The 23159-nt window shown below is 36.1% G+C and overlaps 3 protein-coding genes and 1 long non-coding RNA gene across 7 annotated transcripts; all 4 read left to right on the forward strand.

Annotated features, from left to right (window-relative positions):
- Positions 1 to 224: 224 nt before the first annotated feature.
- On the forward strand, positions 225 to 5595 carry LOC145898014 (uncharacterized). Its single transcript, XM_082986470.1, has 15 exons — positions 225 to 391; positions 742 to 887; positions 1528 to 1637; positions 1847 to 2003; positions 2235 to 2372; positions 2438 to 2554; positions 2737 to 2902; positions 3014 to 3146; positions 3211 to 3283; positions 3368 to 3460; positions 3724 to 3878; positions 4083 to 4168; positions 4219 to 4343; positions 5062 to 5198; positions 5425 to 5595. Exons 1-15 carry the CDS (start codon positions 319 to 321, stop codon positions 5582 to 5584), a joined length of 1869 nt encoding a protein of 622 aa, XP_082842596.1. The 5' UTR covers positions 225 to 318; the 3' UTR covers positions 5585 to 5595.
- Positions 5596 to 6192: 597 nt separating this feature from the next.
- On the forward strand, positions 6193 to 7481 carry LOC145908703 (uncharacterized). The gene is made up of 4 exons (XR_014403033.1): positions 6193 to 6375; positions 6776 to 7031; positions 7256 to 7372; positions 7471 to 7481. It is a non-coding gene; the product is annotated as an uncharacterized LOC145908703 (long non-coding RNA).
- Positions 7482 to 8684: 1203 nt separating this feature from the next.
- On the forward strand, positions 8685 to 13659 carry LOC145908690 (uncharacterized). Of its 2 annotated transcripts, none has more exons than XR_014403032.1 (15): positions 8685 to 8753; positions 8948 to 9135; positions 9745 to 9924; positions 10058 to 10199; positions 10426 to 10596; positions 11120 to 11227; positions 11278 to 11437; positions 11682 to 11805; positions 11908 to 11965; positions 12220 to 12288; positions 12367 to 12521; positions 12684 to 12769; positions 12824 to 12883; positions 13245 to 13351; positions 13436 to 13476. XR_014403032.1 is itself a non-coding variant. In XM_082996015.1 (15 exons), exons 2-15 carry the CDS (start codon positions 9014 to 9016, stop codon positions 13608 to 13610), a joined length of 1758 nt encoding a protein of 585 aa, XP_082852141.1. In that variant the 5' UTR covers positions 8685 to 8753; positions 8948 to 9013; the 3' UTR covers positions 13611 to 13659. The 2 variants fall into 2 exon arrangements, 1 of the variants encoding a protein (XP_082852141.1); XM_082996015.1 differs by having other exon boundaries at positions 12824 to 12910; positions 13231 to 13351; positions 13436 to 13659.
- Positions 13660 to 14762: 1103 nt separating this feature from the next.
- LOC145901177 (uncharacterized) lies at positions 14763 to 22890 on the forward strand. 3 transcript variants are annotated; one of them, XM_082988915.1, is made up of 22 exons: positions 14763 to 14817; positions 15040 to 15120; positions 15772 to 15912; positions 15976 to 16044; positions 16298 to 16414; positions 16531 to 16632; positions 17040 to 17132; positions 17209 to 17298; positions 17553 to 17638; positions 18075 to 18253; positions 18656 to 18797; positions 19267 to 19437; positions 19799 to 19906; positions 19961 to 20120; positions 20365 to 20488; positions 20588 to 20648; positions 20934 to 21002; positions 21066 to 21220; positions 21430 to 21515; positions 21570 to 21670; positions 22015 to 22118; positions 22232 to 22890. In XM_082988915.1, the coding sequence occupies exons 2-22, from the start codon at positions 15084 to 15086 to the stop codon at positions 22428 to 22430; spliced, it is 2394 nt and encodes a 797-aa protein (XP_082845041.1). In that variant the 5' UTR covers positions 14763 to 14817; positions 15040 to 15083; the 3' UTR covers positions 22431 to 22890. The 3 variants fall into 3 exon arrangements, with proteins under 3 accessions (XP_082845041.1, XP_082845042.1, XP_082845040.1); XM_082988916.1 differs by lacking the exon at positions 14763 to 14817 and having other exon boundaries at positions 14950 to 15120; positions 15979 to 16044; XM_082988914.1 differs by lacking the exon at positions 14763 to 14817 and having other exon boundaries at positions 14952 to 15120.
- The last annotated feature ends 269 nt before the right edge of the window (positions 22891 to 23159 follow it).

Genomic DNA, 23159 nt, shown 5'->3' on the forward strand with positions numbered 1-23159 from the left:
GCACAGAACAAAAACAGCACAGTATAGTGCGCACTACTGTCTGTAGCTCACGTATCTCAAGCAAAAATCCAACAACAATGGATTAACGACCAGTTAGCGGACGTAACTACCCACGTGCGCAAAAATGTGAGCCGCGTCACGCTTCCCCAACTAAAAATAAGCCGAGCGTGAAAAGGATTACCCGACACCGCAAACACTGCGTTGTGCAGAGCTGTCTGGTAGTTTGAGCTTGCCGGGTCTTTTACAATTTGACGAAGCTCAAAGTAAGCCGTAGTTTATGAAATACGTTGAAATTTGCGAGCATTTAGAATTGAAACAATGGAAGATTCTGCCAATGATTTAAGTGAAGTTGTTGAGGAAATTAAGTCCGGTGTGAAGGCTAAAGAGAATGGTAAGCTGAGTAATGTGTGGGGTACAACTACTTATAGCTGTGAAGGAATGGGCAAACAAAGTTCTACAAGTACTCGCTACGACAGTTTTTAGAATTAAAGCCACTAGACCTTGTCAATATATGCAGCTTTAAACGTGCATACACAGTTTAAGTGTTTCATGCAACCGCATATAAAGGCATGTTTGCTTCTTTGCATAGGTCCTTACTTGGCGATCACACGGCTTTTGTATCGAGATCACTAGGTTTACTGCTATGATCATTAGTAGATGTTTGCAGAGCATTTCGCATTGCAGTAAACACAAATAAACTAAAGTACACAAACTGATGCCGGATAAAACCGACTTTTGCAGATTTCTTGGCGGAAGTCATGACCTGTATGACGGACGCGATTCATGACGTTGAAAACGACATAAAGAATGCCAGTATTGGAGGCGCGGCCCAGAAACTCATAGACAAAGTGGTTGAACTTTTGAAAGTGATAATTCATGTGCAAGATGTAAGTATCTTGTCAACACTCGTGAACTCCTCATTTGTCCCATAAGGAATTACTAGCATTTTACCACAATGTTTTATTACAACTGCTGTTGAAAACATGCTTGACATTCCAACGTTTCGCGGAATGCTCTAACGCGGCGTTCACAAAATCTTTGTAATAATCGTTAAACCACTTAAATCGAACACAATGGCCGGTAAAGTACACAAAAGTATTGGGTTGAAGATTTGTTTGATTTAGAGTTCGTTGCCCGAAAATTTAAAGTTAGAAGATTAATGCATGCTTATATGCACTTCCGATGCCCTCACAACAGCAAGATAAACAAGAAATAAACGTAATATTAAACAAAACACCAAGGTTTTTTGAATTTTTGTTAAAAGCACTTATTTTACTTGTAAAGCTGTATTTTGGATAAATTGTCAATTTGGTGCAAAGTGAAGTTACAAAATAGTTTAATTTTTTTAATATATTTTACAAACTGTTGTGGGAATGTTGTCACAGAACCAACAGAAAAACAAATTTGCCTCAGTCCACGCTTATTTAATCGCGCTGACCTATTTTCACTATACCACTTGAACACCGTGGGTTAATCCTGCTGTGTTTGGACAGCATTTGGAAGCAAAAACTATTTTTCTTGTTTCAGAAAAGAAGAGTCTTGGTTGATTTTATGACAGAAGAGGGCGCTGTTGCACTGTTCAAAGCTTATTTTGACATTTTATCGATCAAGATTGAGGGGAATACTGAGCTGGAAAGGTATACATGCTGGTGTCATTTTTAAATAATTTGAAACCTAATCAATCGGTAACAGGCACTAAAAATGAATCCGGTATATTTCTGCAAAGTTTTCGATATCACAACGTCATCCAACGAATCGTATTTATGTGACGTCAAACTTCCTTGAAAGAATCGGTGAATCTGACTTATTTTTTTACATTGATTCCCAAACACTTGTTGTCTTTCAGCCCATATTTAGGAATCCTGTATCATCTTCTCTACATCTGCTCATGTTTCACCGACGAAAGTGTGACGTTTTCGGAGGATCTCGTTGCCATGGGAACACTCACAAACATGGCAAACATCTTGAAGATATACGAGAATACTTTTAAAGACAACACAGAGGTACAAGCAAGTTTGCAGTTCCATTTTTTATCGAAATTCTCAGATATTGAAACTAGCCTGCTTTTAAATTCTCTGTGGGGTTTGTAAATAGTTGTTAATATATTCAAAATGACAAAGCGGTTTGTTCGGCATTACTGTCATACCTGCATACACTGTCACATGCCTTTATGTCAAATATGTGCAAAGAATTATCACTCAAGTAAACAATTCTGGCATTTTTTTCGTGTGCAGACGCAAGGGTATTTAATTCTGAATGCAACGTTAGTCCTCTACAACTGTTCAATATCAAGCAACAACAAGATATATTACAGAGACATAGGAGCTGTAGAGTTGATCGGTCGTTTTGCCAAAAACACAAAAGGTGTAGCGGTAAGTCGATAGTTTTCCGATTAGGTTTTCTGTTGCTTGCTATCATATAGTTTCATTGCATACAGATCATGGGTGACAGCAGTTTGTCAACTTGCTGCATGTTAACACTTGCACATATTACGGACGAAGACGACAATGACGTCATAGTGACAGATGACGCAATCATCGACAACATCATGGAGGTGATTTTCATGAAAATCTAACCTATCAGATCTACTGGTTTGCGGGGAATGTTATTTGAAAAAAGATTTTGTTCAAAGAAAACAATATGTTTCCAATTTCCAAAAACAGTTTCCTAAACCGTAACCTGTGGCGATCAATCAGCATCAACCGCTTTACAATTCGTCTTTGTTTTTTTTTTCAGAATTTAGATATAGCTTTAGAAGCTCATCAAGAATTCGGAATGAGAGTCGTGTTTTCCGCAAAAGAACTTGCCCTCGGATTAACAAAACTCGCCAACAACAACAAGAACAGTTTGACCATCGTTGAACGAGGTGCTCTCCCCCGGTTAATGTCAATCATAGAGAAAGGTAAAAACCCATCATGGATCACACGCTGTTTGTTACGATAGACACTAAACACGTGCGTTCTGGACAACACGTCTTACAACAGAAGCGAACTCTTGTAATTCCGTTCCGCAGGTAAAACTGATGAACAGATAACAGCTGTGAATTGTATTTGGACTCTTTCCTTCGTCAAAGAAAACAAGGAAGTGATTGGCAAAGACCCAAATATCCCCAAAAAACTTCAAGAGTTCCTTGAAAACGCAGAAGGGTAAACTCACTGTTGTATCTTGTCAATAACAAACAGAAATTTACTTGTGATGTCACACTTTCAGAGAGTTGCGTCAAGCAGCAGCTGGTGCATTGTGGGAATTAAGGGACTTACGGTCGGAAACGACAGAAGAATCGGTAAATACCTCACAGTTTCATCAATGCAACATTTTTTCAATATTCTAAAAGGTAATCTCTAAGTTTCCAACTTTTTCATTTCAGGTAGGATGTTTGCCACACAACCCAAGTTTGGAAGGGGAAACCCCTCACATCATGCTAAGTTACAACTGGGAAAATCAACAAGTGATGAAAAAGGTAGAGCAAGATTACAAGACCTGCGTCAACCATTAGGGTGTAAATACCTTTATTAAAACGTAAAAACAATAAAAATTAATAATGCGAAACTGCAGCACGACATGTCCCCCCGTTACCACCACACTTACATTCTCTCAACCACACACCAGAGGCGCAAACGAGTTAACAACATAAAATACGTGCAACATTAACACGAACGTAAATAAGTCACAATAAATGTAATTGGGTGAAATACATCCGACAAATATTTTCCCCAATTTCAGCTGAAACTGTATCTTGAATCAAACGGCTACAAAGTGTGGATGGACATTCATCAAATGAAGGGAGATACTTTGGATGCGATGGCAGATGCGGTTGAACAATCAGCTGTGGTGTTAATATGCATGTCTCAAAAGTACAAGGATAGTCAGAACTGCAGGTGATAAACTCCAAACACCTCACTCGATATGTACAAAATAAAAACGGGAGATACGATAACAATATCGGCTTAGCTTCCAAGTCAACCAGCAGGTCACGGTATTATAGCTTGTACATCACGTCCTACAACTTGCTGTATTGTTATGTTAGTCTGCTACGTGATAAATAAAGGTTGAATGTGAATATAGCGTTTGTATTTCTGCAGATCCGAAGCCGAGTACGCTTACAAGATGAAAAAAGGAATTGTCCCGCTTAAATTACAGAAGGGGTATTCCCCCAACGGATGGTTAGGTGAGAAACTTTATACGCGGAGGCTGTGAAATCCTTAACATGTTCTTCAGGTCTGATCATCGGTACGAAGTTGTATTACGACTTTGCCGAAACCACGATGTTCGAGGATTCAGTTTCCCAACTTGTTCAAGAGATCGGGAACAGGGGAAAGAAACATGACGGCATCCAGGAATTGGTGCGTGCATTACAATCCGATCATGACATTTTTTCTTTTAATATTCTAGTATTGTGTGTGTGAATCTGAAACCACACCTGTTTAACGATAACCAGACATTTACTGTCTTCTCAGCAGCACAAAGCTCTTGCTTTAAAACAGAATCAGTCTGCTTCAAGTAAATGTATTTCGCCTTATATAGTGGGATTCAGGCTGTTCACGCCGGTTCTTAGAATCGTAATGACATCCGCGAACCGTTGGTTATCGAGCGTATCTACAGGCTTATATTTCACTTCCGAGTACTGAATGGCCCTATTGATTATAATGACGTTACAACTTACAAGCACGCGCATTTACAACGCATTGTGCAGCGACAATAAAGGAGAACTCGCATATAATCTCCTGTACAACGGATCCATTAATACATGGGCCCAGGGGCACCATGTCATGCTGCTAGTAAGAGAACTGGATGTTATCATATTTGAATCCCACTACTAATTTTGCCCTTTGTTCCTCGTCAGTTCCTTAATCCAGTGCTTAAAGGAAGACCATGCACAAACGGCGAAATACAATTCCCTGAATTATGCCAGGCCGATCTTGTTTGAAAGCAAAGGCTTTGTGTGTTCTTCTTTTATTATTTTTTGGTTAAAGGTGACCGAAGTTTCTAGACTTTCTTTAAACTAGCAGTTGTTCAATAACGACCTTGACATTGCTTTCAATTAACAAACGTTTGAACTAGGATGGTCCCACCATTCAACCAGTGCAAAGTGAGCAATTAGAGCAACTTCCACGGGAGTCGAACCTACAACCTTCACATCCTGAACCTTGCAAACGATTCGAAGTCGAGCAATGGGCTGAGAGACACAAGCTTCAAGTGTGAGTTCGGCAAACAGAGAAATTTCAAAATCACACGCATTACTTAGTTATACAAACTTTGGTTAGGTTCTGTATGACATCACAGATCCACAAAATACAATCTAGAATTCTTATCAACTGTTAAAGGGTTTGCGTAACGATTTTAAAAAAATAAATGGTCAAGTACAGTTTACCACAATCCTAATAAACAAGCAAGTCAGTATTAAATCGCTTCTCCCTTACACAGATCACGTTACGTCAACATCGACTTGGAAACTCTCCAATTTCTAAGATCGCTTAAATCCGAAGCGCCAGAGTATTTCTATCGTCACATCAATCAACAACTCGGCATCGTCACTTCAAAAGATTTAATGCTTTTCACGAAGGCTTTGCAGAATTTGCGTTGACGATTTTACTTGTCCGCTTTGCTCAACTTAAATCTTATTTTTTTTTTGATGAAGATTTTTGTACAAAATTTTGTAACAATAAAATTCTAACGTAAGTAAAACACCAGTTTATGCGCATACACCATTTTTGTCAAGTTATACGCAAAAAAAAATTGTTCAACGACGTTGTTCAATGGGTTTGGCAAATTACAGAAATTGCGCAAATACTTTTGCGCGCCATCCCCCATAGAGCGGGTTGTTATGCAATAGAACAGTTCAAAATATCAAAAGTGCGCCACGAGACAAAACAATAATGCGACAAATATAATGTTACACATGGGTTACGGTACCACGTACCGTAGCCAGACGCCATTAAACAAAAAGATTTGTTGAACGCTTTATTGTGGGAACCAGAATGAACGAATTCAGACAATCACTTAGGTTGTGCTGTAGTGTGGATGGTCTACTAACATCACGTATGGAAGTTAAAGCAACCAAGATAATGTAAGTTGCTGCTCAGACATTGTGAGTAAGCCAAGTAGGTTACAAGACCAGTAAATAACACAGCGAAGACGTTAATTGCAGTACTCTATGTTAACATCATGATTTGATATTTAGGTGTTGGTATCTAGCTTTTATAATACGTCAGGTACGGGTTTGTAAAAAAAAGTGTTTAACAAAAAAGTTCTTTTTATTGAGTCATTTATTGTTCAATGAGGCAGAATATATTTGCTTGCGATTATAAGTTGGACAGTGTTATGTCACCATGGGATGTGGAACTTCAAAATCATCATCTTCGATATCAGGAGAGGGTGGGTGAATTTTGTGTGTTCGTACTTGTTATGCCTGTGTAACTTTCCGTATTACTTTACCTTTAATTGCCGTCGGAAGCACTAAAACCGCCTAACTGGATAACCTTTAGGGTTTTATCGGTGCCCAAGCCATTTAAGATCTTTGTGTGTTGTTCAGTTTGTAGTTTTTTTTTGCGCAAATACAAAGGATTAGATTTGAATAAGCTGTGAGCCAAACATCAAAATGACACACGAATCACAAATTTTTCACGTGGATTATAATTGAGAGATGCAATCATTAGTACAAATAAAAAGTTTGATTTCGTTGCTTAAAAAAAAATCCACTTTCGTGCCTATTTGTGTTGCAAAAACACTTTGAAAATCATCATTTTGCTCGAACATACGCAAATTTCTTCTCTAGATCAGTCCAAGTTTATAGAGAAGTTGGAGGAACTCGCCGAACGATTTGAAAAAGCATTGAAAAAAGATAGAGAAGAATTTGAGGGCAAAAAAGAAACAAAATCAACCACAAAACCTAAACAGAAAAAAGCTGAACCAGCAAAAAACAACGGCAAGTTTTATGACAAACGAATGAAAAGTGAATTATTGATTTAAATTTCAAAATCTTCATTGCGTTTCAGACGAAGCATCGAATTCTAATCAGAAAATAAATGTTGGTAGGTTTGTTTTATTACCATACATCGAAGTTAACGTTAATCATTTTAGTTTTGCAACTTAAACACGAATGCATGTTTTCAATAGTAGTGTTAATCACAAAACAGCATGATCGTTCTTGAAAAACATCTATTCGTTAATCGAACCCAAACATTAAAACTTAAGGAGTGAAATATGAACAACACAGTATTGCTGCAATATTTATGAATGCACCTATTTCAAACAGAAGAAGCAATCGACAACACTCAACAGTTTATAGAAAGTCTTGACAAGTTTAACGCTTCGCTTCAAGAACATGTCAACACACTGGACAAACTTTACGATGAAATTATTGAGGAAATAGGTTTGCAGTTAAACTAAAAATAGAATATTGCCTATCTAAGCATTGCGTAAAAAATTATTGAAGATGTGCAACATATACGTCAACTTAAATCCATTTAGGAGAAGCGAAGGAAAAAAGTCAAAAATTAAAAACCAAACTAAAGGAAATGCAAGCAAATGTTGAAGAAAAAACGTCCGATAAAAAAGATGCCACCAATTTGGGTGAGTACCATAAAACCTCAACACTTTGACATTACGTTTAACTATGTCGTTAAGCCATTTAGTTTTTAAGCAAATGAAAATAGGGCAACGCTGTTGTGCACCCAGGGGCGTCTTCAGTAAGAAAAATTGGCAGGGAAATGTGTTTTCGATTCTGCGCCCGAAAGAGTATTTTTTTTTCGTTTTCGAGGGGGATGTCCCTTTTTGTCCCCCTCTTACGGATGCCAAAGCGTGCAATCTGGTTCTATGTATCCCTCGCATATGTACCTGAAATTATAGTTTCGGCACCTATTTTATGGTTTCTTAAATAGGACATAAAAGGTATTAAAACATGTGCTTTGGGTAGAAAATAATGCTGAACAAGAAACAGTAAAACACAACGCGAATTTTGCTTTTAAATAGACAATTTTACAACGGATTTGAGAAAGAAGCTCAATCAATTGAAAAGCACTATTTCCACCAAAGAGGACAACACAGAAACTGAAAATGACAAAGGTTGATTTTTTTGAGTTTGCTATACAAAGCCCCGAAGTACTACAGAGACGCATTTGTACAATATTTGTTGACGACCGTGTGTTACTCACGACTAATGCATCGTGCGCACTCAAACCCAAGCATGATCTACTTAGCAATAAGGACACATACTTATACGTCTATTGCTAAGGCAACTTACTAAGTTTTTAGCATCTGCACAACGTACTTTTACAACGCATTTACGGTACTTGAACATTTTTCAATTTAGATTACATATATTTAGAGTAAAACACAGACAAAAATCTGATGGTTGGGAAAATAAGACCTCACCGCTTAATTAAATGGATACGAACTTTGTTCCTAAGCGTTGGAATTTCTTGTTTAACCTGGTCCTAAATCAATGGAAATAAGGCAATGTGAGAGGATTGTTTGTCCTTTGTGTGTATTTGCCCCCTGTAATACCCGCCAGCAACCACTGAGAAAATAAGTAGAACTATGAGGTATGAAATATACTTGGTGTTCGACGACGCTGTGAAATTGAATCGCATGTTCAAGTCTCAGTAACGTGTGTTGAAAATACGCAAAATAGACAAAACAAAAACCAACAATATGTGCAGATCATCCTCTAAAAAAGGTCGGAAAACTGGTGGAAAATCTTGAAAACCACGTTGAAACATTTGAACAAGCAATTCCCACTCAGACGCAAACTGGTGAGAAAATGAATTTAAACCTGAGTTAAACGATCTGTTTAACTAAGCCAGATTTTCAACTGTTCATTTTTTTTAATTTAAAAGTTATTTTACATCCTTCCAAGAAATGTACCATGTGGTGTAAACAAGTAGTTTAACGACAGTTCATCGAAGCATTTCTTCCAGTAATCAGTAATCAACAGCTTTTTCTGCAGATGATGACAAGGTTAAAAATGCGAGTTCTTTGACGGGCACCCACGCAGAGAGTGAGCTAGCTTTAAATGAGCTACAAAGTTCTTCTCCCCAGGAAACAGGTGGGACAAATTCAGGCAAGACCGATGAACAAACGGAGGAAAAAGCATTTTTTCCAAAGAAGTTGGTCAGCTTTTACAAAGAACAACGAGTAAGTGGCAGTTTCATGCCAGTCTTTTTCAAACATTTTTACGCCGGTCCGAATTAGTGTTGAAAAAACACAAAATCAGATCGCACAAGGATCAAATGCTAACGGAGTGTTATTCTCAGTTTTTGCGCCTCGACATTTGACCACGATATTTTATGCATTTTTGCCACTACACTCTGATGAAGGCTGCTGCATAAAAACCGAAACGCTTAAATTTATAAATATTATTGACAGAAAAGCCTTTTTGTATTGATAGTATTCCTGTGTAACGCAGTAATATTTCATGCAATCGCATGATTAGCAGGATCGCCCCGCTGCGCAGGTCCTTGCTTGGCGATCACAGCTACCGTATCGCGATCATTAGGTTTGCAGGCTTGGCACCCCAGCTGGACAAAGTTTGGAGTTTTTTTGACTTGAAAATAGTTTAGACCTGTTTACGATTCAATATCGTCATCACGCAGTGTCGTCGATTCATATACCGTTACCACGTTACTATTTCGATACGTAAAACTCTTTCGTGAGCTATAGAGGATTATTTTTCTTAAATATCATACCTCCGCATGGAGCAAACAGTCGGTCAACTTTACAATGAATTTCTTTTCTGTTGTAAAGAAAAAGGAAACTAAAGCTAGAAAGGAAAATAAAGGTGACAACGCAGAGTCCAGGGAATATAATAAAGACAATTATCGAAACAGGAGACAAGCTAGCTTCGATACCGAGCGCAGTGAACACCTTCGTTGGTTACGTCACACTACTGACGTCAGACGAAACAAAATTGCCAAGTAAAGAGAAGTAAGTATCTGTAGTTAAGGAAGGATATGTAAACAGCATGTTTATTTGTTAGCACAGGCCAATGCCAACTGCCCAAAACCTAATGGATTATTTGGAATGCAAATTATTCATTTATTTCAACTTTTTAATGCAGACACGACAATGATTACCAAACGCTCATAAACGTCATGGACGCCATGCTGAAGTACACGGATGGAAGTGAAAAACTTGCCATCAAGTTTGCTCAGAAAGGTTTGGTGAAAACATTGATCAAACTTTTGAAACTTTACAAATGGGTGAGTAGAAAAAGGATTGCTTCTCTTATTTGAGCGTAACGTTACTTTTACACTTCGCATTTGGCTACAGGGTCGTTTATGTAAAAAAACGTAATTGTTTGGTCGAAAAGAGAAAATTGGGATTTAGCCCAATTTGGCTGTAAATAAAGGGAGGCCACTGTTTTGACTATCAGGCATTGCATTTATTCGCCATGCAAGCTTATAAATTATTTTTATTCTGACGTAGGAATTAGGCGACAGGAAACTTTCATTCATTCCACGAAAGCGGGACGAACGCTCAAAACAAATACTTTTCTATGCGTTAGGCCTGCTGACAAACCTCAGCATACCATATCAAAACAGGAAACATTTCATGGAAACGAACACAATTGGAACAATGACGGAATTCGTTGAAAGCGTAAGCGAAATGTGTTAATCCTACCTAGATATTTTAAAGTAAATCTTTGACACAAAGCAAAACTATTGGCCTAGTTACACCTCTCATAAAGGTGTGCTTAACCTTTTGGCTGTAGAAGATGCGTGGTTTGCACATGCGTCCACAGGCCACTTGATATCATACAAAAATAGCAAAAGCAGTTGATACTATTGTTGACTTGTTTGGCTTGCTGTGTTGGCACAATAACATGATGGCAAACTAGCTGTAAGCACGGTTACGGGCATTAATCACCATAAAATCGATCGACGACGAAATGCATGTTCATGTGGTAGAATTATTTATAGCTGTTTTCATTTACAGTTGAACGGACTAACTCCATGCTAAATAAATTTAAAATAACCAGTTTTTTTTCAACAATGCACTATTGCCACATATGTATGTGAAAACTGCTGCATTGGAATCCTATATTTCAGCGGAAATCACTTTGGGAATAGCAGTTCGAATGTAACTGGCGACTGAACATGTAATATTCTCGTTTTTCCAGGATTGGTCCAGAACATGTGCATATTTAACAATGGCGAATATTGTGGATGAGAAAAATGGCGGAGTGATGATCCTGGCAAAAAAGGGAACTCTTGAATATATGATCAAGGTATGCAATGTGATATGTAATCAAGGTTTGTGAAAAAATACTTTTTTCAGAAATTGAAAGCCGCTTCACAAAAGAAAAGTGGAAGGTCAGAAGGATTTTCAGCAAAAACATGTGTCAAAGGCATGACCAAACTCGCTAGCAACAATGAAAACAGTGAGGCAATGGTAAAAAATGGAATATTGGACTGTTTGTCTTCATTGATAGAAAAAGGTAAAATTATAATTCTCAAATTTAACATGTTAATGATATGGGAAGAACTGGAACATCTTGGACGCATTTTTTTAAAATTATGAACTAAAATGTAAACTTATATTTTGTTGTGAGCAGTAAAGCTTTTTATCAGGAATACCAGGAGTTACCGACCCCGAAGCTAATATGTTAGAATACGATTTAAATTGCAGCTGTTTACAAAACACTTTGGCATTAACGTTTAATGTGTTTTTTTTGTTACCAGAACGTTATGTGAAGATGACAATAAAACTACTCTTGGCTTTGTCATTTGCAAACAAAGAGGAATTGAGAAAGAATAAGTTAATAATGCGCCGTCTGGAACAGTTGGAGGAAAACAAAGAAAAACCGTAAGATTTTTTGTCAACGTCTAAATGGCGTTTTTGATTTTGGAAGTTTCGATATTGCAAACGTAAAGTGTTGAACTTGCAACAAAACGTCTTCATATTTAGGGAGCTGGCAAAAAGAGCAAAAAACTGTTTGTTCCAACTGAATGAGAGCTCTGCGCCAGTAAGTATTCAAACACACATAATTTGTTTTGGTTCGGTTTTCCCATACCAACCAACCAACCTACAATAATGTGTTAAATATATACAGTTTTACATATAATACAAAATGAGACAAACGCAAGGACAACCTAAAAAACTTTAAAAACTCTTTATGCTCTTTTTAAAAAAAAATAGTTTCAAAAAGCGCTTTCAGTATGGTAGGTGATAGACTTCACAAAGTATATTTGAATGATGTGATGTGTCTTTTTATTGCAGAAAATGAACAGAGGTAAGGGTCACATTATGCTGAGCTACTCCTGGGCCAATCAAGAAATGGTGTTGAAGGTAGTGCTTACTTTACAGTGTAAACTCTCAAACAAGGCCAACACTAATAGAAACAAAACACTTCTATTTTTTTGAAAGATAAAGGAACGCCTAAACGATAATGGTTATGAAGTATGGATCGACGTTGAAAAAATGAAAGGCGATATTTTTGAAGTGATGGCAAATGCAATTCAACAGTCAGCCATTGTGCTTGTTTGTTTGTCACACAAATACAAGATCAGTTCCAACTGCCGGTAAAAATTAACTTTAAATTTAACTTCTATTTTCTGCAACACTCTAGAAGTACCATTGGGATTTTTGAATAGTGTAACATAACGCAAGCAAAAAACACAGTTTTTGCAATATTGTTTTGTGGATTTGATGTTTAATTTTTGCACATTTATTTCTTTCGTTAGACTTGAGGGAGAATATGCACAAAAATTAGAGAAGAAAATAATTCCTTTGTTGCTTGAAAATCAATATCAACCAGATGGTTGGCTCGGTAAGGAACTTTGAAACACTAATATTCAGCAGTTCATGCAATTTTATATTTTAGGAATCATAGTTGGGAATAACTTATACTACGACTTTTCAAGGTCACAGTGTTTGGATACTGGTATCTCCAAGCTTTTGAGTGCTTTGAGTAAAATTGATGAAAAGCTAATGTGTGACAAGTAGGCTACAAAAGCCAGTACACTATCCAACTGCAATTTTACAGAATAAAAATAAAACAGGCCTCATCAAAAATTTATAATAACAAAAAATGTCGTATGTTTTTTGTGTTACAGTGTTTAAATTTGTGCAAAAGAGAAATAATAATCAAGTTTTTAAATTCAAGTATTTTTGAAAACGATTTCACACTTCTTTCTCAGGTTTTGATCAGTATAACCAAACTGCACATTTCTTAGAAACTGATGACAGTAATAACCAATTTTCGTGTGCCAATATACTCTGTTGACTTAGTTTTCTTATCACAGACGCTTGGAACAATGATTAAATCCACAAAAACTACAGATTCTGAAGATGTTTCAAAGTGGGATAGTGACACCGTGCAAAAATGGCTTGATAAGCATAAGATTCAAGGGTAAAGCTTTGCATTAGCAACTTTTCATGATGTTTTAACATTTACAAATCTATTTTTTAAACCTTGGTTTATTTCTTATCACAGATTAGATCTTGATAGGAAAGAAAAGCGAGAAATTGATGGGAAAACGTTGAGCTTTCTTAAAAATTTAAAAAAAGAAGCACCAGAATCATTTTATCGTTTTATGGATAAACACTTTCAAATCACCAACCCAAGAACCCTGATCATTTTTATTGAGGCACTGTCCACTATTGAATAAAACATTGTTTTGTTTATTAGTTCGTATTAATTCTTATGTTTTCAATTATGTTTGATATATATTTCTTTGCATCCATTAACCAAGAAAATTTATAAAATAAAAGAAACCACGACTCGTGTATTGTATTTAATGCAAATAGTCAAAGTAGACAAGCATTTCTTACCAAACACTCCCCGGTGGCAATTAGGTTTCCAAAAATGTTTTGAAAAGCTTTCCGGAAAACCTATTGGACGTTAAAGCAGTTGTCCAGCAGAAGATTTTAATTATATCGAGGAAGGTTGATCTGCGCACTTTGAGCATGAAAGCGACAATAACTACACCTATTTCGTAGCAGAGTTGCTTCCTAAATGCCTAAAATACTGAAGACAGCGTATTATGGGTACTTACGAGTATACAAAAGGCCTATTTGTTGTCTGTTAAGTTGCATGAAACTTTTTTAACCCTAAAAAATAAATTGTATCTATTAACACAGGTCACGTTTCGTCAACATCAATTTTGAAACTCTCGAATCTCTAAGATCGCTTAAATCCGAAGCGCCAGAGTATTTCTTTCGCCACATTAATCAAAAACTCGGCATCGTCACTTCAGAGGATTCAATACTTTTCACAAAAGCCTTGAATAATTTTTTTGCCTTAAGTTCCACTTACATCCTAGTTTTTGAGAAGATTTCTACACAATTTTTAACAATAGAATTCTAACGTAACCACCTTCAAAAATTAAAACATTGGGATCTAACCAACACTGCAGATACAGGCCTAGCGGTCAATGTAACTTTCGTAATAACACTAAAAAAATAGCAGTAGCTCTTTACTACAGGAACAGTCTGGCTTATTGCCCTTTCTTGTTGTTTTCAGACGTTTCAACCGCTTTTGCATTTCTAAAATAAAAATTGGTTGAATACATTGTTTGTCAAAAAAAAAAACTAGCGTAAATGCAAGCTCGCCAACCTCCATGGAACGGGTTGTTACGCAACAGAACAGTTCACAATAACAAAGTGCGTCACGAGACAAAACAATAATACGACATATATTATGTTACACATGGGTTACGGTACCACGTATCGTAGCCAGACGCCATCAAACAAAAGATTTGTTAAACGCTTTATTGTGGGAAACAGAATAAACGAATTCAGACAATCACTAAGGTTGTGCTGTAGTGTGGATGGTCTGTCAACATCACGTATTGAAGTTAAAGCAACCAAGATAATGTAAGTTGCTACTCAGACATTGTGAGTAAGCCAAGTAGGTTGTGAGTCGAGGGAATAACATAGCGAAGATGTTAAACTCGAATATTCTGTGTTATTGAGTCGATATTTACGTTTGGGCAGCTAACCATAGTAGTACGCCAAGTACCCAAACGTTATTTTTGTTATGTGCTTTACCCACTACGCTTCTAGGTATAATCAGTTTAGTTATGCTTGTTGAGGCAGAATATATCTGCTTGCGGTCATAAGTTGGACAGTGTTACGTCACTATGGGATGTGGACCTTCAAAAGAATCAACAGACGAGGGTGGGTGAATTTTGTGTGTGTACTTACGTGTAGTTTTATCGCAAACGCAGCCTTTCGCGCAAAATAGAATTTATTAGATTTGGTTAAGTTGTTCCAAATGAGGCACGAATCAAAAGCTTTTTACGTGAATTATAAATGCACGATACTTTTGTTTCGTTTGTAGCAAACTGAGGTGTGTGATTTCACTGACCCAAAAAACTTATTGTTTTTACGTTGAAAGAAATCAGGAAACTGTTTGGTAGCAAGAAATGCCAAGGAATGTCAACCATAGTCGTTTCAAATTTAAAAACGAATGCCGAACCTTAAGCAATTTACATTCGATTTCTTACATGTTTTGCGCTTGATTTCGTGGCTCTAAAACCAACCCCTGCATATATCTCTACTAACGTGAATATGCGTAGATAGTAAAAAGAAAACACACAGTCATTGTAAATCACTGTTTCAACCTGCTGTAAGGTTTCATCAGTGCAGGTGGTGACTGTGGCACTGGGCTAGCTTTTACACTAGCGGGCACACTGATTTCCACTTTGTGGTACCTTTTAGTCAACGTCGATCCGTTGGGTACCAAACTAGGATTCATCATTATGCCCGATTACTAACCCATGATTTGTTATTCATTAGACCGGGATTGATTTAAAACTTCTTCTGCAGATCAGTTCAAGTTAGAAATAGAGAAATTGGAGGAACACGCCAAACAATTTGAAGATGCATTCAAGCAAAGAAGGGAAAAATTTAAGAAAGGAAAATCAGCCACAGAATCTACACAGATCGCTGAACCAGCAAAAAGTCTTGGCAAGTTTCACGAAAAATGAATGAAATGCTACAGTGACTTTTTGATTTAATGCTGTATTTCAGCAGAAGCATCGAAAAATCCTGGATGTAATTCAACAGAAGCATCCAACTCTAATCAAAAAGTAAAAGTTGGTAGGTTTGTTTCATGTCGATTTACTGTGGTTAAGGTTTTTTTTTCTATTATTGCAACGAGACCATAAATGCCTGCTCCGGTTTTATTTAATTGTACGTAAGTGCAATTTAACAGCAGTTTGCATCACGAAACACTATGTTGTTGTTCGTTTTTTTGAAATATAAACACAGAAAAAAGTTAATTGTTAAATCAAACCCAAACCTTGAACTTTGAACCACCGCAATATTTATGAATGTAAACTATTTCAAACAGGACAAGCGATCGACAAAACACAAACGTTTATTGAAAGTCTTGTCGAGTTTAACGAATCGCTTCAAGAACCTGTGAAGAAACAGAGCAAAGTTTACGATGGAATTATTGAGGAAATAGGTTCGTAGTTGAAACTAATAATAGAGTATTGACCGTTCAAGTATTGTTACCGGCTAATTGCAAAATCCATGCCAACCTAAATAAGCACAAATAACTCTCCACCCCGATCCATTTAGGGGAAGCGAAGGAAATAAGCGAGAAATTGAAAACCAAACTGGAGGAAATGCAAGGAAAAGTTGAAGAAAAAACGTTGGAGGAAAATGAAACCACCAATTTCGGTGAGCACCGGAAAATATGGTAATGTTACATCCAACTGTGCGGCTGAGACGCTTAGTTGTAAGCAGAAGTAAAGGGACGTGGGCGGCGTTGTTGAGCGCATGTCGCTTTGTTCCCACGGGAGTCTGCAGAAGAATATCAGAGGGGTGTGTGTTACGTCTTCGAGTCTCCGTCGTCATAAATATGTATTACATTTCGGAATGTTGACTATTATTGTCACACCCACACAAATTGATTGCAATTTGTACACTAGTAATGTTCATAACATAGTTAGCACATATATACATGAAATTATAGTTTTGGAGCCTACTCTATGGCTTCAAAAATAGAACTTACAAAGTATCAAAAAACATGTGATTTGGGTGCTGAAGAAACAGTTTAACACATCACGATTTTTACTTCCAATTAGACAATTCTACAAAGCAGTTGCGACAGAAGCTCAATGATTTGAAAAAGTCAATTCCCACTCAAGACGAAAATCCACAAGTTGAAAACGACAAAGGTAGGTTTGCACTTATATGTTATTTGTTCAAAAATGTGTTTAAATTACGCAATATAACAAAAACAATCCTGTACAGATCAGCCTCTAAAAAAGGTTGGGAAACTGGTGGAAAGTCTTGAAAACCACATTGAAACATTTGAAACATTTTCCATTCAAAAAGAAGTTGGTAAGGGAATGGATATTTACTGAGCGATCCATATGAAATGCCAAATTACAATGGCTAATGTAGGGTTGCTTATTTTGTTTAATTGTTTTTTTTATATTTGAAAGCTATTTTCCATCCATACTTGTTATGTTATTCTGAGAATCACGTCCCATTCTGTTGCAAAAGTTTGTCTTACAAACAAGACTGACAGATTTTAGTCTGAAAACTGACTGATTTTACTCTACGCTCCCTAAATTGTGGTATTTTGGAAACAGAGGGGCCCATTACCGGCAATGCGGATGAACAAACGGAAGAAATATTTCTGCCGAGGAAGTTGGTTCATTTTTATAAGGAACAACGAGTAAGTGGCGGTTTTATACAGAACGAATTGTCTTCTTTGAACAAATTTTACATCAGACCGAATTTATGTTCAAAAATATTAAAACATTCCTCATAAACATCACAATAAATGTGCATGCTAAATTTTACAGTGGTGAAAATAAACAACAGTAATTGTTAATCAGAGCAATGCTAATTTTCAGCCTCACATTAGGGAATTTATAATTTACTCTTGGCGAATTGCAAAGGTTATGTTTGAATGAATGCAATCGCCTGTGACAGCCTGTCAATTATGCATTAAACAGTTTTTGGGGAACAAATAAAGCAAAATAAAACCAAGGTCAATAAAAATCCTAGGCCCACCAAAAACCAGAGCGAAACACACAAACATCTCAGGGAAATCAAAGCTCTAACAATTCGTTTATTTACTCAATAAATTTATAATTTCTGTTGCACAGAAAAAGGAAATTAAAACTAAAGAAAATGAAGCTGACAACGCAGAAAACAAAACAACAAAAAACGAAAAACTTAGAGAGATAGGAGACAAGCTAGCTTCAATACCGAGCGCATTGAACACCTTCGTTGGTTACGTCACACTACTGACGTCAGACGAAACAAAATTGCCAAGCAAAGAAGCGTAAGTATCTGTAGGAACGTAAAATGCGAAAGTTTACACTATCAATACATCAAGTGGCCAATCGCAACTGTCTAAAACACAGGTTCTGAAATATTTGTAACTTTTTTTAGCAACACTCCAATTGCATTTTTTCGACGATCCGCGGTCCACTGATAGAATAAAAGAGAATTTTTCGGTGATGATAGAAAGGACGAAATTAACAATGTACATGTAATAAGTTTCCACCTACAAATGTGACTGGACATTCGACTTATCTGACATTACTTCGAAATAACTTAAGCCAGTCCCCCCAAAATCGATCCATGGACCCAGGGGACCTTGGACCACAGTTATAGAACAGCGGGTCTAAAAGCTATTAGATCATTGGGAATGCAAATCATTTATTTCAATTTTTTGATGCAGAGAGGACAATGATTACCAAACGCTTATAAACGTTATGGACGCCATGCTCAAGTACACGGATGCGAGTGAAAAACTTGCCACAAAACTTGCTCAGAAAGGTTTGATAAAAACGTTGACCAAACTTCTGAAACTTTTCAAATGGGTGAGTAGAAAATATTTCGCTGGCAATAAATTGTTTGTTGCGAAAGTACAGGGAAAGGGAAAAGAAATATATTTCGTCCCAACGATTTCCTAACATTTTTCTCTTATAATGTTACCTTTTACCAACAGTTTAAAATCTATTATGTTTCTTGCTAAGAGACTTGTATGTTTAGTTGTACAAAAATTATGAGTGATTACAACACAACACATTGAAAACAGACTCGACCTGGCTCATACAACCAAGCGAGCGCACATTAAAATATTGGAAACAACGACAAAGATCTTGCCCGTAACAAAGGACGAGACATTTTTTGACCAACAGGAAATTCTGCTCAGTGCTTGACAACCTATTCCTAAATGCCTAAAAAACGCAATAAAACTGGCATTAAGCATAACAAGTTGTTTAAGGCTTCTGGGAATTGCATTTATTCGCCATGCAAGCTTATAAATACTTTTTCATTCTGACGCAGGAATTGGGCGACAGGAAACTTTCATTCATTCCACGAGAGCGAGAGGAACGTTCAAAACACATACTTAACTATGCGTTAGCACTGCTAACAAACCTCAGTATACCATATCATAACAGGAAACATTTCATGGAAACAAACACAATTGGAACAATTACTGAATTCGTTGAAAGCGTAAGCGAAAGTACAGATGTTAATCCAATGTACATATTTCAAAGTAAATCTTTGACACAAAGCAAAACTATTGGACTAGTTACAACTCTAATGTACTATTAGGGGCGTCCAACCTATTAGCTGTGTCGGTACAATAATAAGCCAGTGATGGGCATTCCATAAAAAGTTCATGTTCATGTTGTGGGATTCTTTATAGCTGTGAATGAGTGAACTCCATGTTAAAAGAATTCAAATTATGACCAGCCACATTTTCAACAATACTACTTTTTGCATTGGAACCCTATATTTCTGCAGAAATCACCTTGGGAAATGCAGTTGTAATGTAACATGTCAGCCCAATGAAATAATCTTTTTTTTCCAGAGTTGGTCCAAAACATGTGCATATTTAACAATGGCAAATATTGTGGATGAGAAAAATGGTGGCATGATGATCTTGGCACATAAACGTGTTCTCAAATTTATTATCAAGGTATGTAATGTGATATGCGATCAAAGTTTTGTGCATAATTTATATTGCCTTTAGAAATTGAAAGCCGCTTCACAAAAGAAAAGTGGAAGGTCAGAAGGATTTTCAGCGGAAACGTGTGTCAAGGGCATGACCAAACTCGCTAGCAACAATGAAAACAGTGTGGCAATGGTAAAAAATGGAGTATTGGACTGTTTGCCCTCCTTGATGGAAAACGGTAAAATTATAATTCTCAAATTTAACAAGTTGATGATAGGGGGAGCCTTATGTACTAAATTGTTATCGAATATGTTGTTGTAAACAGCAAAGCTTAATTTAAAAATTGGTGTTTTTTAGTTGCCCGCATATTGACCAATATACAATGCATTAAATGTCGTTCCGTATTTAGTTGCTCATTTATCAGAAAATTAGGGGCTTGGAAAGGAAAAGCTTCAGCATTAGTGTGTGTTTTTTGTTACCAGAACATTATGTGAAGATGACAATAAAACTACTCTTGGCTTTGTCATTTGCAAACAAAGAGGAACTGAGAAGGAATAAGTTGATCGTACACCGTCTGGAACAGTTGGAAGAAAACAAAGAAAAACCGTAAGAATTTTCGTCAACGTCTAAATGGAGTTTTTGATTTAGACATTTTTTTGCAAACGTAAAGTGGGGAACTTAGAAACAAAACGTCTTCGTATTTAGGGAGCTGGCAAAAAGAGCAAGTAACTGTTTGTTCCAACTCACTGAGAGTTCTGCTGTGTCAGTAAGTATTTCAAAACAACTGTTTAGGAAAGGTTTTTTTTACAACTCATATACGTTTTCTGTTACCAATCTACTATAATGTGTTAAACATCAATGTACACAACGTCGTGTTCTCATATAGTAAAAATATGGTAAGCGCAAATTTTTAAAACCTGTTATAAGCTCATTGTCAAAAAAGCTAATTTCAGACAATATAAACCCAAGAAAATAAAAAGATTTTAATTGATGAAAGTTTTAAACTTCACCACCACAAATATTTTTACAATTATGTTTTTTTTTATTTTAGAAAATGAACAAAGGTAAGGGTCATATTATGCTGAGCTACTCCTGGGCCAATCAAGAAATGGTGTTGAAGGTAGTCCTTACCTTAAGGTGTAAACTCTCACTAACAGAAACTAAACACATATTTTTTTGAAAGATCAAGGAACGCCTAAAAGAAAATGGTTATGAAGTATGGATCGACGTTGAAAAAATGAAAGGCGATACATATGAAGTGATGGCAAATGCAGTTCAACAGTCAGCCATTGTGCTTGTTTGTTTGTCACACAAATACAAGATCAGTTCCAACTGCCGGTAAACATTAACTTTACAATAGATTATGTAGAAGTAAAAAATAATGCAAGCAAAAAACACAATTTTTGCGAGTTTGTTTTGTGGATCTGATGTATACGTGAATGAATAGATATGAGATAGGCCTGAATAATATTACTAAAAATCCCAATTTTAATAATGGTCAAGTAAAAAACATTCACACAATTTTGCACATTCATTTCTTTCCTCAGACTTGAGGGAGAATATGCACAAAAGTTAGAGAAGAAAATAATTCCTTTGTTGCTTGAAAATCAATATCAGCCAGATGGTTGGCTCGGTAAGGAAATTTAAAACACTAATCATCAGCAGTTCATGCAATTTTATATTTTAGGAATCATAGTTGGAAATAACTTGTACTATGACTTCTCAAGGTCACAGTGTTTGGATTCTGGCATCTCCCAGCTTTTGAGTGCTTTGCGTTCAGAAAAAATGGTAAAATTGATGAAAACCTAATGTGTGGCAAGTAGGCTACAAAAGCCAGTCCACTATCCAACTGCAAAATTACAGAATAAAAAGAAAAAATGCCGCATATAAATTTATAATTACAAAATTGTTGTATTTTTTTGTGTTATAGTTTTTAAATTCCCTATTTTTAAGTCAATTTCAAACTGCCACAATTCTTAGTTCTTTTACATTTGTTAAAATATCATGGATACAACTTTTTTAGTAAATTACAAAAGTTGATGTATGATAAAACAATTGCATGATTGAAAGCAATAACCATTTTTCTTGTGCCAATATTTGTGATGTTCATTGACTTAGTTTCCTTATCACAGACGCTTGGAACGATGATTAAATGCACAACTATATTTTCTGAAGATGTGCCTAAATGGGATGATGACACTGTAAAAAAATGGGTTGAAAAGCAAAAGAATCAACAGTAAGTAAAATTTTGCATTTGTAACATTTTAAGATGTTTTAACATTTACAAATACCTTTCCAAACCTTATTTAAAATCATTCTGTTATCCAAAGCCAAATTTTCTTTTCACAGATTACATCTTGATGGGAAAGGAAACCAAGAAATTGATGGGAAAGAAAACCAAGAAATTGATGAGAAAACGTTAATCTTTCTTAAAAATTTGAAAAAAGAAGCACCAGAATCATTTTATCGTTTTATGGACAAACACTTCCAAATCAGCAACCCAAGCACCCTGATCATTTTTATTGAGGCACTGTCCACTATTGAATAAAATATTGTTTTGTTTATTAGTTCATAATGCTTTTTGTGTTTTTCAATAATGTTTTATATTTGATATAAATTTAATGTATTGTTTTCAGTTACGATTGTAGAATGAGTTTTAGTATTTTTTGTCTGTTTGGAAAAACCACAAGATTTTTTTGTATCTAACAACCACATAAGTTTATAGAAGTAAAGAAACCAGACTCGTGTATTGTATTGCAAATGTTAACCTTACCTATTTCTTTGCATGTGTTTATTTGACTTTTCTTCAGAGATATATTTACTTTCCTTGTATTTAATTTATTGCATGAGTGATTTTGTGTATGTGGCAACATGCATGAGTGATCAGTTGGTTTATGTACTTGTTTTTTGTGTTGGAGTTGAGTTTTTTTTATTTGTTGGTATGTGCTTGTTACATGTTTATGTAAATTTATGTTTTGATTCTATTTGAATAAAGTCCATTATAATGCTAGAAACTGTGCACATGTGTGCATTAAGTTGGATCCATTGACTTCAAGATTAAGATAAATTTACAGCAAATATATGCAAATAGTCAAATCATTTCTTCCCAAACACTCCGCGGTGACAATTAAGTCCCCCCAAAAAGTTTTGAAAGGTTTCCGGAAAACTTAATGCACGTTAAGATGCAAGTATGGACTTTGCCCCAAAGTTAAGTGAAAGGAACCCCCATAAGTTGACATTTGCTTGCGCCAAATCCAGACTTGAAAAATTTGCATTA

This window comes from Ascidia mentula, chromosome 1 (assembly GCF_947561715.1).
Source record: "Ascidia mentula chromosome 1, kaAscMent1.1, whole genome shotgun sequence".
Lineage (NCBI taxonomy): Eukaryota > Metazoa > Chordata > Ascidiacea > Phlebobranchia > Ascidiidae > Ascidia > Ascidia mentula.

Bases quoted from the DNA above. Each gene is read 5' to 3' on its own strand.
- LOC145898014 (XM_082986470.1), top strand. From the start codon at position 319: ATGGAAGATTCTGCCAATGATTTAAGTGAAGTTGTTGAGGAAATTAAG. The intron at 3,461-3,723 runs GTAGAGCAAGAT...CCCCAATTTCAG, and splicing joins ATCAACAAGTGATGAAAAAG to CTGAAACTGTATCTTGAATC. The intron at 4,344-5,061 runs GTGCGTGCATTA...CGTTTGAACTAG, and splicing joins ATGACGGCATCCAGGAATTG to GATGGTCCCACCATTCAACC.
- LOC145908690 (XM_082996015.1), top strand. From the start codon at position 9,014: ATGAGCTACAAAGTTCTTCTCCCCAGGAAACAGGTGGGACAAATTCAG. The intron at 9,925-10,057 runs GTAAGTATCTGT...TTTTTAATGCAG, and splicing joins AAATTGCCAAGTAAAGAGAA to ACACGACAATGATTACCAAA. The intron at 12,522-12,683 runs GTAAAAATTAAC...TTCTTTCGTTAG, and splicing joins AAGATCAGTTCCAACTGCCG to ACTTGAGGGAGAATATGCAC.
- LOC145901177 (XM_082988915.1), top strand. From the start codon at position 15,084: ATGGGATGTGGACCTTCAAAAGAATCAACAGACGAGG. The intron at 17,639-18,074 runs GTAAGTGGCGGT...TCTGTTGCACAG, and splicing joins ATTTTTATAAGGAACAACGA to AAAAAGGAAATTAAAACTAA. The intron at 21,516-21,569 runs GTAAGGAAATTT...TTTATATTTTAG, and splicing joins TCAGCCAGATGGTTGGCTCG to GAATCATAGTTGGAAATAAC.